This window comes from Centroberyx gerrardi, chromosome 11 (genome assembly GCF_048128805.1).
Source record: "Centroberyx gerrardi isolate f3 chromosome 11, fCenGer3.hap1.cur.20231027, whole genome shotgun sequence".
Taxonomy (NCBI): domain Eukaryota; kingdom Metazoa; phylum Chordata; class Actinopteri; order Beryciformes; family Berycidae; genus Centroberyx; species Centroberyx gerrardi.
This window is the reverse complement of record NC_136007.1, coordinates 26,968,899-26,984,648: the sequence shown is the minus strand read 5'-3', so window position 1 is coordinate 26,984,648 and position 15,750 is coordinate 26,968,899. Positions and strand designations below refer to the sequence as shown.

The window sequence follows — 15,750 nt, the reverse complement described above, 5'->3', positions numbered from 1 at the left end:
ATTTCTTGGTTATATGGTTATTTATTTCTCAAACCAGAAAGATTGTTTGTAGTGGAGAGTAAACCCACCTAAACTCAATTTAATCTTTTTAGGGCTGAAATAAATTCATAGTCTGCATCATAGTAAGTAGTGTCAAACTGATGTAAGTCATGAGTATATAGGGTCTTTTAAGGGAACAAAAACAAAATGGTACTCTGAAAATATATATATTTTTTTCTATTGGTGGTTGTTTGTCTTATAAATATCACCAGCTGAAGCTCATGGTTTACCAGCCTTTTTATTCACTACTACATCAATGTACAGAATACATACTGTTGTGAAGCTGCTGAACTTGAGCTACTTGAACTTGTTGTTGATGATCTGTGTGGTGAGGAGTCCTTGGTCTTTGGGCACCCTGGAGTCCCGCCCATCATCATCCTCATCCTCTGAGGGGACGGGGTGCAGCGGGACTGCTTGGCCCACCACACTCAGCAACATCTGCTGTGGAACTCCCAGGTGCAGCCGCTCATCCTTGTGCCACACACACACACACACACACACACACACACACACACACACAGAGGGACCTTGATATGAGAGCTACATCCTGCTTGGCGAAGCATCTTCTCCACCAACAAGAAGATTCTTTGTTATGCTGCCACTTCCCCTTCATTTGGATGCAGCAGGAGAAAGACAAGTGTGTGTGTTTGTGTGAGACATTGACTTTCATGATGGAATTAATTGACGAGTTAATGAAAGCCTTTCTGTTGAATGGAGTCCCTCCTTTTCACAGCGATCTTAAGATAGTTAACCTCGTCTGAATGCCCCTTCCCTGCTAAAATGAGCTAAATGGCAAAAGCAGCCATGTCAGTTTGGGTTGGATTCAAAGGGGACAGAACTGGTGATGAATATCTTCTGCATAAACGCTTCTCCTTATATTTACCACTACGCAAGGTACATATTTGTGGGTTATGGTCACTTTGCTCAATTCAAATTGTGACATGGAACTAATAAAATAATAGGGAATTTATTGTCAGTTAGGATTAGACCAAAATGGCAAAAGATTTCCAGTTTTGAAGAAACTGGTTGAATGTAGAGTGAATTGACCCGCGGCCCGGGTGGATACAGTGTGGTGGCTCTTCCTTACCCTCAGCTGCTGGCTCTGGCTTCGGTCAAGCAGCACCCAAAGGTCCTGAGGCGCAGAGCTGCAGCTTCTGTCCGTTTCATCCCCTTCCAGAAACTTGGTGGCATCCCCCACATCCCTCCCTGTCACGAGGAACCATGGAAATGACATGGAAATGAACCACAATGAGGAAGGTATTCATGGGTGTGCTTTGGTTTCACTGATACAAACGACAGCGTCAACTTCTAAAGAAAAAAGTTCATCGTTCAGGGCGAGGCCTTAGATGAGAGGAATCGTTATGGCTTTCATCAAGAGTTGAAGTCAGACGCTGCTTAACTTGCGGTGAAATGGTGGGAACCATCTTGATGAAAAGAAGGATGTGACTAAGTGCTTTTCCTGTAGCCAAGCCTGGCAGGGTGGGTGGATACCACACTAGTCTGAAAACAAGAAACTTGCTACACAATTGATTGCAAAATGACTCTCAGATATTATATTTCACACTTGAGCTTCCCTTACTAGCTAGAACTTCTTTTCTTAATGTCTCAATTCTGTCAGTATATAGCCAGATGAATGTGTTCTGTCATCTAATCAAATGGGCAAATCTGATGTTATTGCTTCTGTCTCTATATGATCTTATAAATTTACAACAGGCAATCAGTCAGTCAATATTTCAGAAATCCATGCAGGTTGGACAATCACTAAGTGTACACTTGTGAGGAAAGGAAGAGCTGGAACATAGTAAAAGACATAACTTCACTTTTCTGTAGCTCTGCTGCCCTCTTGAGGTCTTGAATTGCAACTACAGGAAGCACTTCTATCATTTTTAGCCCATTATTCAGTGTAAATTGTAAAAACACAATCACATTTCATTGTTTTTGTTATTACTTCTAAAAAATAGATGAACAAATAGTTTTGGCTGACCTGATGTTGGGCTCTTGAGAGATTTTTTTTGCATTTCTGAGTCACTTGGTCCAACAGTCTGGGTGAGTAAGATATTCCTGTGGAAGAGTCACTGTTTGTCAGCATGGAAGTAAAGTACAATAGAATAAAGAAAAGAGTAGCTGTAAAATGGCGGCTCTGTGGTATTCAGCTTGTTACATCTAGGCTAGAGTGTCCTTAGTACTCCTATTTCCAGATACTTTGGTAATATGCAGCCATTTTTTGTGCTACGATGCTGCAACAGCTCTGTAAAGTTTCCACCTGGAGAGGCTGAGGTCTTCCATGCGATGTTCAAACAGCCAGTTAATGTGTTGTAGGTTCTCGTCCTCCAGGTTCTGGACAGGCAGCGCCATAATAGACAATTCTTCATTGCAGATGGCAATCTGGAAAAAAAAACACAGGAATCAGGCTCCCTAGACATCATACACTTGGTTTGAAGCAATCAATAATCTGGCAACAAATAATGAGTGAAAGTGACACAGTGGAAAGCTTCCTTTTGATCACTTTGGTTGTGCAGTGTATTTTAAAGGGTGAATTATCTCATACCTCCTTCTGCATCCATTCGTTCTCTTTGATCTCCTGTTTGCTGGACTTATCCAGATGTTTGATGGCCTTCTGGAGATTCAAATTCAGAAATCTTTATGGACCCAAAGCTAATCAATAGCAACAACGGACACACAGTAGCACAGTAACATAAACACGGCACTGACGGGATCATACATAAAGCTCATATAAAAACAGAAGGAAGGAGTTAGACTTTTATTCAGATTCAGAATCTGTTTTACTGGCCAAGTAAGTTTGCAAATACAAGGAGTTTGACTTGGTGGGTTGCTCCCATAGGTCACATTAAACATAAAACACAAAATTTTGAAAAGTAGTATATAAAACATTTTAAAGTACAAATTTAGTAAGTAGTATTTAAAAAGTATAAGTAGTGTATAAAATATATAGAAATTTAAGAAATAGGTCTCTGTTCTGTATAGCCACTGTATATTAACCTTTAAGGAGCATGTGGCTTCTGTTGCTCGGTCATGTTGATTTGCCCTGCACAACATCAGGAAGATCAGACCCTACCTGTCTGAACATGCAGCACAACTCCTAGTACAGGCACTTATAATATCACGCCTTGACTACTGCAACTCCTTACTGGCAGGGCTCCCGGCATGTACGTTCAAACCTCTGCAGATGATCCAGAACGCGACGGCTCGTCTGGTCTTCAACCAGCCCAAAAGAGCACGTCACTCCGCTGTTCATATCCCTCCACTGGCTCCCAGTTGCTGCCCACATCAAGTTCAAGTCCTTGATGTTCGTCTACAAAGCGGCAACCAAAACGGCTCCTACCTACCTGAACTCTCTCATTCAGGTCTACGCTCCCTCCCGCCCACTACGCTCTGCCAAGGAGCGGCGCCTGGTGCTGCCACCACAACAAGGCCCTAAGTCTCTAGCCAGACTCTTCTTCTGTGGTTCCTCGGTGGTGGAACGAGTTACCAAACTCCATTCGATCCGCAGAGTCCCTCTCAATCTTTAAGAAAAGGCTAAAGACCCAGCTCTTTAGCGAACACCTTCTCACCTGATGGACTGTGTAATCCAAAAAAATATATAAAATAAATCTTTATCTGCCTCTATGCACTCTATGCACTGCCTCGTAGCACTGCCTCGTAGCACCTATGTCCTGTTGGACCAGAACTTAGCTTTATGGCACTTACTCTCTCCTGACTAGAACCTTGCTTGTGTTGTATTAAAACCTCTTTGGATAAAAGCGTCTGCCAAATGGGAAATTGTAAATTGTATAGTACGCATGCCATGCATATGGTTCTCTGTTAGAATCTGACTGATTATGCTGATAGGAAGCTATGGAAGTCAGTAATAGAAAAAAAGATATATACAAATCTACACAATATTGGACTGGTTTCTGAATGTTTTGAACACTGCAGGGGAAAAACTACAAAAAATATTATAAACTCAAGAGAAACGGGTGAGAACGATGGTCTCCATGTAGTTTTTACCTTTGCAGCAAATTGTTTCTTCTCATCAATCAGCTGGGCTGTCTCCTTGTCTATCTGGTTGAGAGTCGCCTCCAAAGCGTGTTTGATACTGTCTGCAGAAGTACCAAAACACCAGTACTAATCATTACATTACTAATCAACTAAGCCAGATGATGAGACTTGCATCAGGTTGCCCTCGTATTCTCATGTTGGCATACCTCCAATTCTTGCAAAGCACTCTGGGAGAGGAAAGAGTTCAGTCATCCCATCATTAACTCTTCTTAAAATCACAACAGCAACTCATTGCAACTATTTCTTAGTCTGCATCCCATAAATATCACTGGATATCTTGTCAGATTCTGTCTTTTTTAACGTCTCATTTACCCAGGTAAGGTGTGCTCAAATCACAAATCCTCTATTTCCAGCAACACCCGGCTTCACATTCATAATTCATAGTCTAATAAATAAATCATAATTCACATTCGTAATTGCACACATTCACAGCTGTGAGCTGCCCAGTACAACCACAGTCTTCTACTGGAGACCACTAATTAATTGCCTTTCTCAAAGCGGCCTCAACATTATCTGGTAAGGGAGTGAGAGCAAGGCAACTCATTATCAGCAGCTGTTAAGGCTTAGAGGCTTCTTCACTGACAGATTTTTATACTCTGCTGTTCAGCAGCTCCAGCGCTGTACCTGCTTCTGTCTCGAAGTCTCTCTGCATTCGGTCCAGCTCCTCCTCCAGCTTTGTGATCTGGGCCTGGTGTTCCTGGCTGTCGGTGTCCTTATACTGCAGCCAGGTACGGCACTCTGCCTCCAAGTCCAAAACCTGCCTCTCTACGCGCCTCAGCTTGCCGTGTAGCTCTGAAGCAATGCATGCACAGACACACAGTCGGTGGTGGAACAAGTGCACAAATGTTTTACTTAAGTAAAGAGGAAATTCCCCCGAGGGAGAAAAGGAGACATTTCCTGATAGAATAGAGCTACTACTGTGCTCTGCATTTAAAATTCTACTTGAGTAGCGGCACTGAAGTATTTGATATAAAATGAGTATCAAAAGTAAAAGTGCATGTTTGTTAGCATGTCCTGGTTCTTCAGTGGTTCCACATACCGTGCAGTCAACTAAAGGTTAAGCTAAGGGTCAGTCGTGCAGTGATGCTGATGCCGATTGCTTTGTTGTTAAGTTCGGGCTGGTTCAAATCAAGAGTGCATCAAAATTCTATCTATCTATCCATCTATGGAATCAGTACCTGAACTGCTAGATAGATTATAGCGCAGACTGTAGAATATTTGCTTTGAAATGTACTGCAGTAAATGTACAGAGTTACCTAAACTTTCAAAATTCAAGTAACGGACAAGGACATCAAACCTTTACTTAGAGCTGAAGTAGGCAAGATTTTCATGTAAAAATACACCTGTCTATCAGCCTACAACACAAATTTTGTCTGCAATAGATAAGAGCTTCCCATCCCCACATATTGAGACGCTGTAGATTCACCTTATTTACCCAAAATAATTTCAGGTGTCAGGTATTGACACTGACAGAAAATCTTTCAAATCAAAACTTTTAAGAGTGGAATCCTAAAGTGTCACCTAAACTGCAGTGAGCGAGGCTCCGTCCAGAGAAAGCTGGACTCACCAACGATGGCCGAACCCCTTCACCACAGCCACCCCCACTGAACACAAAGAACAAGACACTTAGGTCCGAGGAGTATTCAGTTTACGTCATGTTACGCGATTTCTGTCTAATGAAGTCCTTCAAACTTTCAAAAATTCAAACAGTTACCTCCTGCTGCCACTTGGGGCCGCCAAAGTGCAAAGAGTCCTAGTGCAGCTTAAAGTATACACACACAACAAACTTGAAATGTGTGTTTGAGCATGCAGATGTAAGTGTGTGAATGCAGTCCCCTCTCTCTAGACTGGTTACCGGTGAGCTGGGCCTGTTCGGAGCGGGCCAGGTCCAGGTTGTGCTGCAGGGCCTCCTCCACCTCCTCCCTGCTCACCACCTCCCTCTCCTCCAGCTTGCTCTGCTGCTCCTTGGCCTGCCTCCACAGAGCCTTGATGGAGCCCTCCTGCTCCTTCTTCACCTGCTCAAGCTGGCATCATCAACACCATCCTTCATCATCATCATCATCTAGGATCCATATCAGTGCCTCAGATACTTGTTCAGTCTAGTTTTAAAACTGCAGGTGACTGGGTTTTTCCTATTATCTTTACTGTTATTGTTCTTACCCTCTAGTCTTCTCTTTTTGTCTTGCAAAGCCTTTAATTTATTTTTAGAGTATGATTAAGTTTGTTTTTAAACTGTTAATTCGTGTTTTGTTATTCTTCTTATTAATAATGATAATCAGCCTTATCACCTACTATCATAATCATAAAAAACATAATAAAATCATTATGAATTCCTTCTCCACTGAAACAGTAACTTATGTGTTGATAGTTTATATACAGGGACTAGAGGCTGCAATTTCTATATAAATTGGGTATGCTGTCAGGCTAACTAAAGGTTAACTAAAGCTATTGCTTTTTGCACGTTTTAAATGAATTCTTCTTACCATCTCTGTGTATTTTTGCTTCTTTCTCTCGAGTTCATTGATCTCCTCCTGAAGGTGCTGACTTTCTTCTCTCTTAAATTTAATTCTTGGAGAAAATGCAATAATAAACTATCAGTCTCCTTGAAAACATCCTTCCTCCTGTAACTTCTATGTTACTTCTACTAGGCTACTTACTTTCAGAATATGTTGCAAAATATTTAAATGGCCAAATTGTATTTGTATAGCTAGTTGATATTCTACAGGTAACCTTTATCCAAAACACATTTTGGCCACTTAAAACATGTTCCTAATGAATGGGCTATTTTCATATCTATTTATATTCCGAAGTAGGTAGTTAACGGTAACGTTAAGTTAGCTAGCTAACTAGTTAGCTGTTATATGCGAATTGTAACGTTATATTTTTCCCAAGTAGCTAGCTATTGAACCTAAGATCCACAAAACATTTGATTTTGCTCTATTTCTCTGATAACTGTGGGGCTACTTACTGGAAATTAATATAAGCTTCAGCTACAGTGAGTTTATCTTCATTATTTGATGATTTTTTACCCATATTGAGGTAAAAGCTGCTGCTTTTCGCTTTTGTTCCTCAATTTGGCAGCTTTTTGAGTACTTCTGTTGCCACAGAAACAACAGGTACCGCCCGTCTGCCGAAGATGGTCTACTGAGAAGAGATTCGACTCGAGTGAGAACTGTAACAGCTGACCTCGTGGCGCAACGGTAGCGCGTCTGACTCCAGGTCAGAAGGTTGCGTGCTCAAATCACGTCGAGGTCAAGTCTTTGGTTTAAAGGAAACCATAATGCATTTCAAGTACAGTAGTAATGTATTCATGTTATGTGGGAACAACAGTCGGAACCTGAAGTGGACAAATAGGGGATATTGAAGACTGATAATCAAAGTGTCGAAAGTGTTTTCGAGTGAAGCTACGCAAAGATATTTTGTGCCGATATTCAATATCGTTACATTTGACAATTTTCCAAAAATAATTACTAAAAAGGATTAGTTTCTTTCCCCGGACTTTTGTTCTTGTCAGGGTGGAAAACCTTCAGAAAGACACCTGAACTTCACTGAAACCCATACTGAAATTCTTTTCTGTGGCCAGCCATCTGATCTAAAACTAGGCTATTCATTACATATGCATTAGCTGTGTCATTTTTGTTTTTTTCTTTGAGACCCCAGGAACTGGAATCGCAAAGCAGAAAACAGCCCAAAATCCCATTGAAAGGACCTGGTGTACGACTTCCTAACAAGTAAGGTAAAATTAAAGCAATTTTGAAATGACAACGTGCTGTATTCAAAATGTCTCAGTATAACCTAAAGGTGAAGTATGAATAATATAGCCTATGTTATGAAATGCTGAACAATTGTTTTTCCAGTCAGACAACTTAGCCCAAGTGAGTAAAGGCGGTGAATAGGCTACTATAAAAACATTTATTTCTTTGCCACTCCACTCTTTGCTTACATTTGACATCAAAAGTCACAAATAAATATATTTTGAACTCAATTTGATGCAAAAACTGATGTGGCGTGAATACTTCCAATAGCCACTGTGTATCATGAAAAAAACCCAGTAGGCCAAAGGAACTCATTATAATATCTTGTAGACCAAGCTGGCGTCCTAGTCGGAGGTCTTGCCCCGGGCCATCTAGGCTTCAGCTGTGCTCCACTGCCTCTGCTGATGTGACTGCAGCTCCACCCACCAGCAGTAGGGCTGCGTATCCATTTGTAGTTCTCACTGTGCAAGGATCAACAGAGTGAGGTGAGTCCACAGTTTTCTGGCTTCAGAGTTAAAATCACTATCAGTTCTGTTCGTGGTGAAGCTATGTTGTTGTTTTTTTATTAACACAAATTTAGATTTACATTTAGGAGGACATTGCAGTCATTTGATAGGCTGTTGAATGGCATTTAACATTTTATTGGAATGGGCTACTTAGGGTAAGTTATGGCAAAAGGAAATAACATTGTTTTCTGCTTGTCTCTTGTGATACAAATGATACTTTCATATATCCTAATGATGACAGTGATGTTCATCAGAGTAGCCTAGTTGTTCAGCTGTTTTAACTCAAACGAGAAAGAACTATAGCAAATCCTGTACTACATTTTAAGTTCCTATATTATAGTGATTTTTCATTAGGGGAATTATAAAATCTAGACTTTGAATAGCCCTTTAACCACCTCTATAACCTGTTTTTCATCTTGCATTATCTCCCAGTTTTAGTTAGGATTGGTTAATGATGTTATGAAATCTAAATCCATTGGTTGGGTTTTAGTCAGATCAACAGGCAGTCTTGTTGAGCTGTACAGTAAACTCCATTAACAGGCTGTTTGGACAGAAGTGTGCTGTTTTGATGTTGCAGGTGTTATAACTTCTGGATCTGAGATAAAACAAAGGCTATGGTGTCAATGTGCAGATTTGAGGTTGTATTCAGCCATATTAAGTAAACATGTTAAGAAGTACAGCCTTCTTATACAGTCCCCCCTCCCCGCCCAGCTAAGGGTGAAGCATTTAGACAGATTAAGATTACACATAATACAATAAAAGCATTCTTTTTCCTCTATAGTAAATAAATCATACAGTGCAATGACTCTACAAAGTCTCTACAATGGATAACTATCACCAGACAACTGGGTTTTTTTTTCAGCCCTTCCCTCAGCCAGGGAAGGTTTGCTGAGGACACATCCGTTGTTTTTTTTTCAGCTATTCCTTGTGTTACATAACATTCATATAATTACATACTTTCATACCTGGAACAACCACAATCTCCCAATCCTCTACCACTGACTGCTGAGCTGCTGGGGATTAACTGCCTTGCTCAAAGGAACCTCAGCAGTGGTGGTTGAGGTTTTTCATTTTACTTTTCCCAGCTGGTTCAGGTTCAAAAAAGAAACTTTGTGGTTGCAAGCCCACTTCTCTAACCTTTAGGCCACTGGGATGACAGGAGACAGGAAAGTAATAGGAAGAAGTTGCACATCCCAATGTTGAAGCTCTGTAGGAGGATCAATGTTAGGAAAATGGACTGATGGTCTCATTTTGTACAACAATACCAATCAATCACAGTTAATTTGAGTGATAATATTGAAGTGAAAATTCTTCTGAAAGTAACTTATACTCACTAATTGGTCATTGAAAGAGTCATTGATCAAACTGTTTCTTTTTGATTAGGTATTTTTATAAAACAGAGAATAACTGAAGTCCTTGGTAACACGTCAGTTTTCTCAAGGAAGTAGGACAGCAACGAGGAAATCTACGTCATAGTGCAGCTGCCACAACGAGGAAATAAGTCTGGCCTCTTTTATCTTTTTAGGAAAACAGGACGCTCAACATTCTTCTATTTAAAGTGTGTTACTTTTCCCCGTTAACCTTGCATGACCTCACATTGCACCCTGAGCATCTGACAGTTCTGTTTTAGATGCAGCCATGTGCTACAGCGAGAGATGGACTACAAACTTCCTAATTGGGACATGGTTTTGTTTTTGCAAAATACATATATCATGCTTTTTCTTCTTTTTTTTTCTATTTCACAAACACAACAAACAGACATGCAAATGCCACCGTACATGATACAGTTCACAATATTAAAGCACTCAGTCTCAGAACAGTTGACAGTGAAAGAGAGTGCTGAGCAAACCGAATAGCAGACACTGAAGCACTTTTTCAAGCTGAACATCAAAAAAATCACGTTAGGTTTTCCAACAATTTCCCCCAGTATTCTTTGATGTGGGTGAATGGGTACACTGTCATAACATGCAAGCATTCCTCAGGCGCTCAGAAAGATTTTTGTCTTCCCTTAAAGGCAAAGCACCAGTTGTAACCCCTGCTGCATGCTCATTACAGTCGCTGGTACCATGAACAAGAACTTTAGAAGAGAACTTTGGATTAACATTAACAAGTATTTCCTTCACCCAGTGTAGCAATAACTATAGTTAAGAGATAAGTTAAGATCCGTACCCACAAGGTTTCTACCTTCTCTGAGGTTTATGAGGCAGAACTACTCATCATAACTTTGCCATCCTCGTCACACAACCTGATAAAGACAATGGCCTGTACTGTGCTTGAGTGTGTGACTTTACATGGAAGCAGCAATGTTTTTCTTAAAGTGTGAGGCCAAGAATGAAAGACAGAAGAGGAGGAGGAGGAAGACAGAGAAATAAAGGAGTGTTCCCAGTCAACACTGTGTCATCATTACATGTCAAGGCAAAGGAGCGGTCATGTATTATCAAGCCGTTTGAAAGCTGTTGTGGTGACTTGGAAATCTATCCGTAAACTGTAGACTGCTCTGAACGCTCATGGGATGGGCCTATTTAGATCAGATTAACTTTCTTTGTCTTTAAGCTACTGTAGATGTTTGCATTTCTATTGCTGCATGGAAGATGTTTTTATTCTGGACTGCTTGCATGGACCTACAGTCTCATACATCATAACACAGTACACCTTAACCATGCGCCACCGTCGCATACAAACAAATCTGTTTGCCCAAACATGATAAGTCAGTAGGTTCCTGTTTAAATTTCTATGAAGATTACCAAGAGTTCTAGGAAGTGTGAAAGCTGTCAGTGTTGCAAGTCATCTGATAATGGTATTTATGATTGAGCTAGTCAGTGGCCAAGTTTGTTGCCCGGCACTGAGACTCCAAAATGCCACAAACATTGAGTTGAATTTCTTGAATTCCAGGAAAACTTAAAGAGCAAAAGACTTTGCTTCCCATGAATCTCAGACAAAGTACTTGACCCTCACTATTTGTGTTGTTGTTTCTTTCAGGTGCAAACTGAAAGTGTCCAGAGAGGGCCAAACATGGCTGCAAAGAACAACCCCAACTGAACCATAGAGGACATCCAAAACCAGTGAATGCAGAAGACAGAAAATAGGGAGTGCCTCATCCACGATCTCAAGATGATCATTTGGTACCAGGAAAAAAGCAGCGATCACCAAGCTTGTGTAAACCACTGACTGTGGAGATCCAGATCAAGGCCTCTGGGAGACTCAGGGGGAGTTCCATGATCCAGTAATTGTGTCCAATCATCAGACACAAACTCAAAGCAGTGGAAACCGTCGGGTCAGGACGCAGTGAGCAGCGGCGGCCACCATGATCGACCTGAGCTTCCTGACGGAGGAGGAGCAGGAGACCATCCGGGCTGTCCTGAAAAGAGATGCTGAGCTCAAGAAGGCTGAGGAGAAGCGAGTCAAGTGAGTTCCTCCTCTCCAGTAGTTCCATGTTAAAGATGCACGAGGTAACTTCGCACTTTGGCGGCCCCGAGTGGCAGCGAGAGATAACTAGTTGAATTTTTGAAGGATTTATTACCCAGAATGTTCTGTGACGTCAATAACAGACCTAAATTTCTTCTTCTTAGTGTTTGGGGTGAAGGCGGTGAAGAGGGTCAGCTGTCATTTAGTCCAGTTTACTTGCTCACTGCTGCTTAGGAGACACTTTATACCATACGTATCTTCTACGAATCTGTTCTGCACACTCTGTTAGCTCAAGAGCACAGAAGATCAACTATGCTTGTTGACTGTATCTTGACTATGAACACATTAAACCAGCCGGTATGATACCAACAGAACACCAGAGAGTGAAGTGCTGTTTGGAGTAGCTATCCATGCTGGATGCAAAAGAGCAAACAAGGTAGAGGCAATTGCTAATCCATCTCCAATCCACAATCCCAGTTATGTAAGAGAGCAAGCTACCCACATTACTGGTATAGTGGAGAGACAGCTTTTTTTGCCAGCTGAGCGTTGCTCCAGGCTGAGGTATCCAAAGCATAAATTAAGTTTGTTTCCCCCTCCTGGTAGTTTAAACTAGCAAAAGGCATCAATGAATGGACAAAGGCATTCTTTGTACGGCTGCTAACTTGCTGAGGGAGGATAATGTTTATGAGAAATTGCGAAATTGTGACAAAGTACCTGACATATGGAAGTAACACTTTGAAGTTCGTACTGAAAATCATAGTACAGCAGAGGCTCCTATTCAGTGACAGTGTTTGTGTAATGAACAGGTAGAATCCTACTCATGAGAACTGATTTGGACAAAAGCGTTACTGCTCAACTACAAACATATCATGAACTTTCCCTGTTTTCCACCCAGGAGCCTGCAGAGTTCGGTGAGTGACAAGGGCCAGCTGAAGTACCTGACCGGAGAATGGTTTTACGAGACCAAGTCGCTTCGCCATCAGGACCGCATCCACGGCTCCGACATCATCAGGGCCTCCATGAGACACACGCAGAAACCGCTGACCATACGTGAGTTCGCTCAGTCTCCAGGACATTCAGTTTCATGAACTCCACCCATGATTTTGGGGAAGGCTGGGAGGGTTGATATTGGTTTCGCGTGTGGATGCCAAAGTCAACAATTTGTACCACATACAGGTGTCAAGCAGCATCAGACAGAAAGAACCAAGCTTCATGTGGTAGCCAGCTTAACAATCTGTAACTATCTAATGTCCCTCAACACATGGCAAATACAAAAGATTGGGACACTATCTCACGCCAATAATGCCCATTCTGAAGCTCAATGTTTGGTAAAATATTAGACTAATTTGGTCTTCTTCTACAATGCTTTTTTGATCGGTTGAAAATTAAGAAAAGTAGTGAAACATTCATTTCAGAAAAATACAAGTTATAAGGCCTTAAATCAGGAAGATCATCTCACAATGGCTCGGTATCAATGACTTCACATATTTGTTAAAACCCATGACATTTGGATGGCAAGCACTTTGTTCCCCTAAAAATGGTTCAAAAGGACACACTTAACTTTCACCTACCTACTGTAGAGAGTGTACTGAGTGGGAAAACACTGAGGGTTTCTTTTCTCATTTTAGATTCTGTCATTCAATGTGTGTCTTAGGTCGTCATCTTGATTTTTTCTTTGTTTTGAGGTGAGACGTTTCCATCAGCCGCTAGGGATTTTGTCTTATCTCACCTGCACAGATTTTATTGTATTTTATCACAGTATGCTTTTCTCCATCAATCTGCCTCAGTGTTTTATCATGGTGCAAAAAAATACTTAAACTTAACTTGATATTATCACCACTAATTTCCACTCAGTTTAGTTTTATTTATGATCCACTATACATTGAAAAAATACTCTGAATTTTCTCTAATATACAGTAGTTTGTACACAGCCATTCCTCTCTATGAAGGCCCTCAATAATAATTTTATTTGGTATGATACATGATACGTAAAGATAAAGCTGAGAATTAGCTCAAACATTCATCTGATAATCTCATTTCCTCACTTTGGATTTATGACCCCACTCCACAAGCAGAATACCCTGTTCAATTATTTTCTAATGCTTCTCCCTTAAAAGGCCCTTAAGTGAGTTGCCGGCTCTGGTGCACAACGATGAAGCAGAAAATTAGATCATGCATTCACTTGATAAGCTGAAGGTATTTATACCCTTCTCAAAGTGTCATGTGCAGATGACTGTACATCTTCAGCGGTCAAGAATCAAGACACAGAAATCTAAACACATCATGGTTGTTTCCACCACTGTGGAAATAGTGTGTAACACAATGAAGGGTTTACTCTCTTTAAAGGTATCTGTGTGTTTGTGGCTGTTGTGTGTTGCAGTGGAGCTCTCCCAGATGCTGCCTGAGAGGCCCAGTTTTGTCAGCAGTGAAAACCAGGAAGTGTTCATCCCACCTGAACTCTCTGGACTCATTCAGGAGCCTGTTCGGCGGCTCAGCAATGAAAGGTGAGCAGAATGTTCATGTCTGCAAGCAAAGATCATCTATGTTTAAAGTAACAATCAGCAACATTTTCATATAAATAAATGTCTGAATTAGCTCTGAATGTTAACAATACTTTCGGTTTATGTGTAACTTGCTCCAGATAAACCTTGAGTGTTTTTAATGGAAGATAGCTGCAACAAGAGGCCATATCTTGTTAACTTTTCCATTAACACCAATACATTGTTGTGTTTTGCATCTCTAAACAATTATAATCATTGCCCAGAGGTAAAACTGTGCCACTGTGCCACAGTCCAAATAGTTTGGCCTGGGTTCAATCATAGTGGTTGGTATAGGCCTAAAAATCTCATTGAGCTCACTGACTGGTTAAAAAATGCTGCCTGTATTGCTATAACTACATGTAATAGGAAAATGAACAAGTGAATAAGTTAGCCAACTTTAGAACCCCTTATGAAAACTAACTATCATAATCTGATAATGAATTTTAGAAGTATATTATATAAATATCACAGCAAAACTTCAAAATGTCACACAATTATTATACATTGAAGAATTATACCACAGAAAATTCAACACCACTGGGCATAAAAAATACTATAATGTTCGATAAGGTCAATATTAACTCACTACTGAGTACCAAAGACACACTATAAGTCCCTATAGGAATATTAGAGTGATTTGTTTGTTGGAACAATCCCAAAATGAATAAATGCCACAAATTTCATACAGCTAGATGTGGAAATCCAACATATTTGCTTATTATCTAGAGAAAATTATATAAAATCCAATGTGTCACATTGTAGCCCTGCTGTCTCTCCAGTGGCGACTGTTCACAGAATCCTCCAAGAGGTTTAGATCTGACTGGGACCTGACTGCAGCACATATAGGCAGACACCCTGGCTACTGATGTCTAGACCAGGTCTTTGACTATTTAATGTCACTCAGTTGACCTCTCATCAGTTCAACATGACGTAAGAGTACTTGCCTGATTAAAGGGAACGTCCATCCCATTTCCTCCAGAGTGAAATTTCCCTCTTTTAAACTCAATTATTGGCTTGCAAGTGACTGGTTTACACAAAGACATTTGTATGCATCTAGAAAATGGCACAGCTTTATGATGTAATATGATTTCCTTGGGTTTAGCACAGGCTAGGGACATTTGTTTTCTTTCATCATTCACCAGTGTGCTAAACTGAGGAGTGCAATACAATGAAGGGAGACTGAATGAAGGACATTGAACATAACGTATAGTGCTCATAGATTGAATTTTGACTTTTCACTTAGCTTTTATATCATTTTAACTATATTTTGCACATGCACATTGTTTTATGTTGTGGGAAATTTTATGTTTGGACACTCTTCTCTGTTGCAGCCCCACTTTGTGGTTTACGCTGATAAAACTGCATGGTTTTTACATAAAAATCTTGACTTTAAATAAACATTAAAGAGCTAATACAGCGCAAATACAAAGCTCTGCACAAATTAAG

General features: G+C 40.6%; 2 protein-coding genes and 1 non-coding gene across 6 annotated transcripts in view; 2 read left to right on the top strand and 1 right to left on the bottom strand.

Annotated features, from left to right (window-relative positions):
- Positions 1-273: 273 nt before the first annotated feature.
- ccdc83 (coiled-coil domain containing 83) lies at positions 274-11,576 on the bottom strand. Its single transcript, XM_078286420.1, has 10 exons — positions 11,529-11,576; positions 5,954-6,122; positions 5,670-5,702; positions 4,723-4,890; positions 4,048-4,139; positions 2,588-2,656; positions 2,303-2,424; positions 2,024-2,100; positions 1,127-1,245; positions 274-510 (listed from the first exon to the last, which is right to left on the bottom strand). The coding sequence occupies exons 1-10, from the start codon at positions 11,574-11,576 to the stop codon at positions 337-339; spliced, it is 1,071 nt and encodes a 356-aa protein (XP_078142546.1). The 3' UTR covers positions 274-336.
- On the top strand, positions 7,282-7,353 carry trnaw-cca (transfer RNA tryptophan (anticodon CCA)). The gene has a single exon. It is a non-coding gene; the product is annotated as a tRNA-Trp (tRNA).
- The window catches only part of sytl2a (synaptotagmin-like 2a), a 24,264-nt gene continuing 16,833 nt past the window's right edge, over positions 8,320-15,750 (top strand). For all 4 annotated transcript variants that reach the window (XM_071902914.2, XM_071902913.2, XM_078286615.1 and 1 more), the window contains exons 1-4: positions 8,320-8,338; positions 11,339-11,764; positions 12,660-12,814; positions 14,145-14,268. In XM_071902914.2, coding sequence (XP_071759015.2) covers positions 11,664-11,764; positions 12,660-12,814; positions 14,145-14,268 — 380 coding nt within the window. In that variant the 5' untranslated portion in view covers positions 8,320-8,338; positions 11,339-11,663. The remainder of the gene's footprint in view (positions 8,339-11,338; positions 11,765-12,659; positions 12,815-14,144; positions 14,269-15,750) is intronic.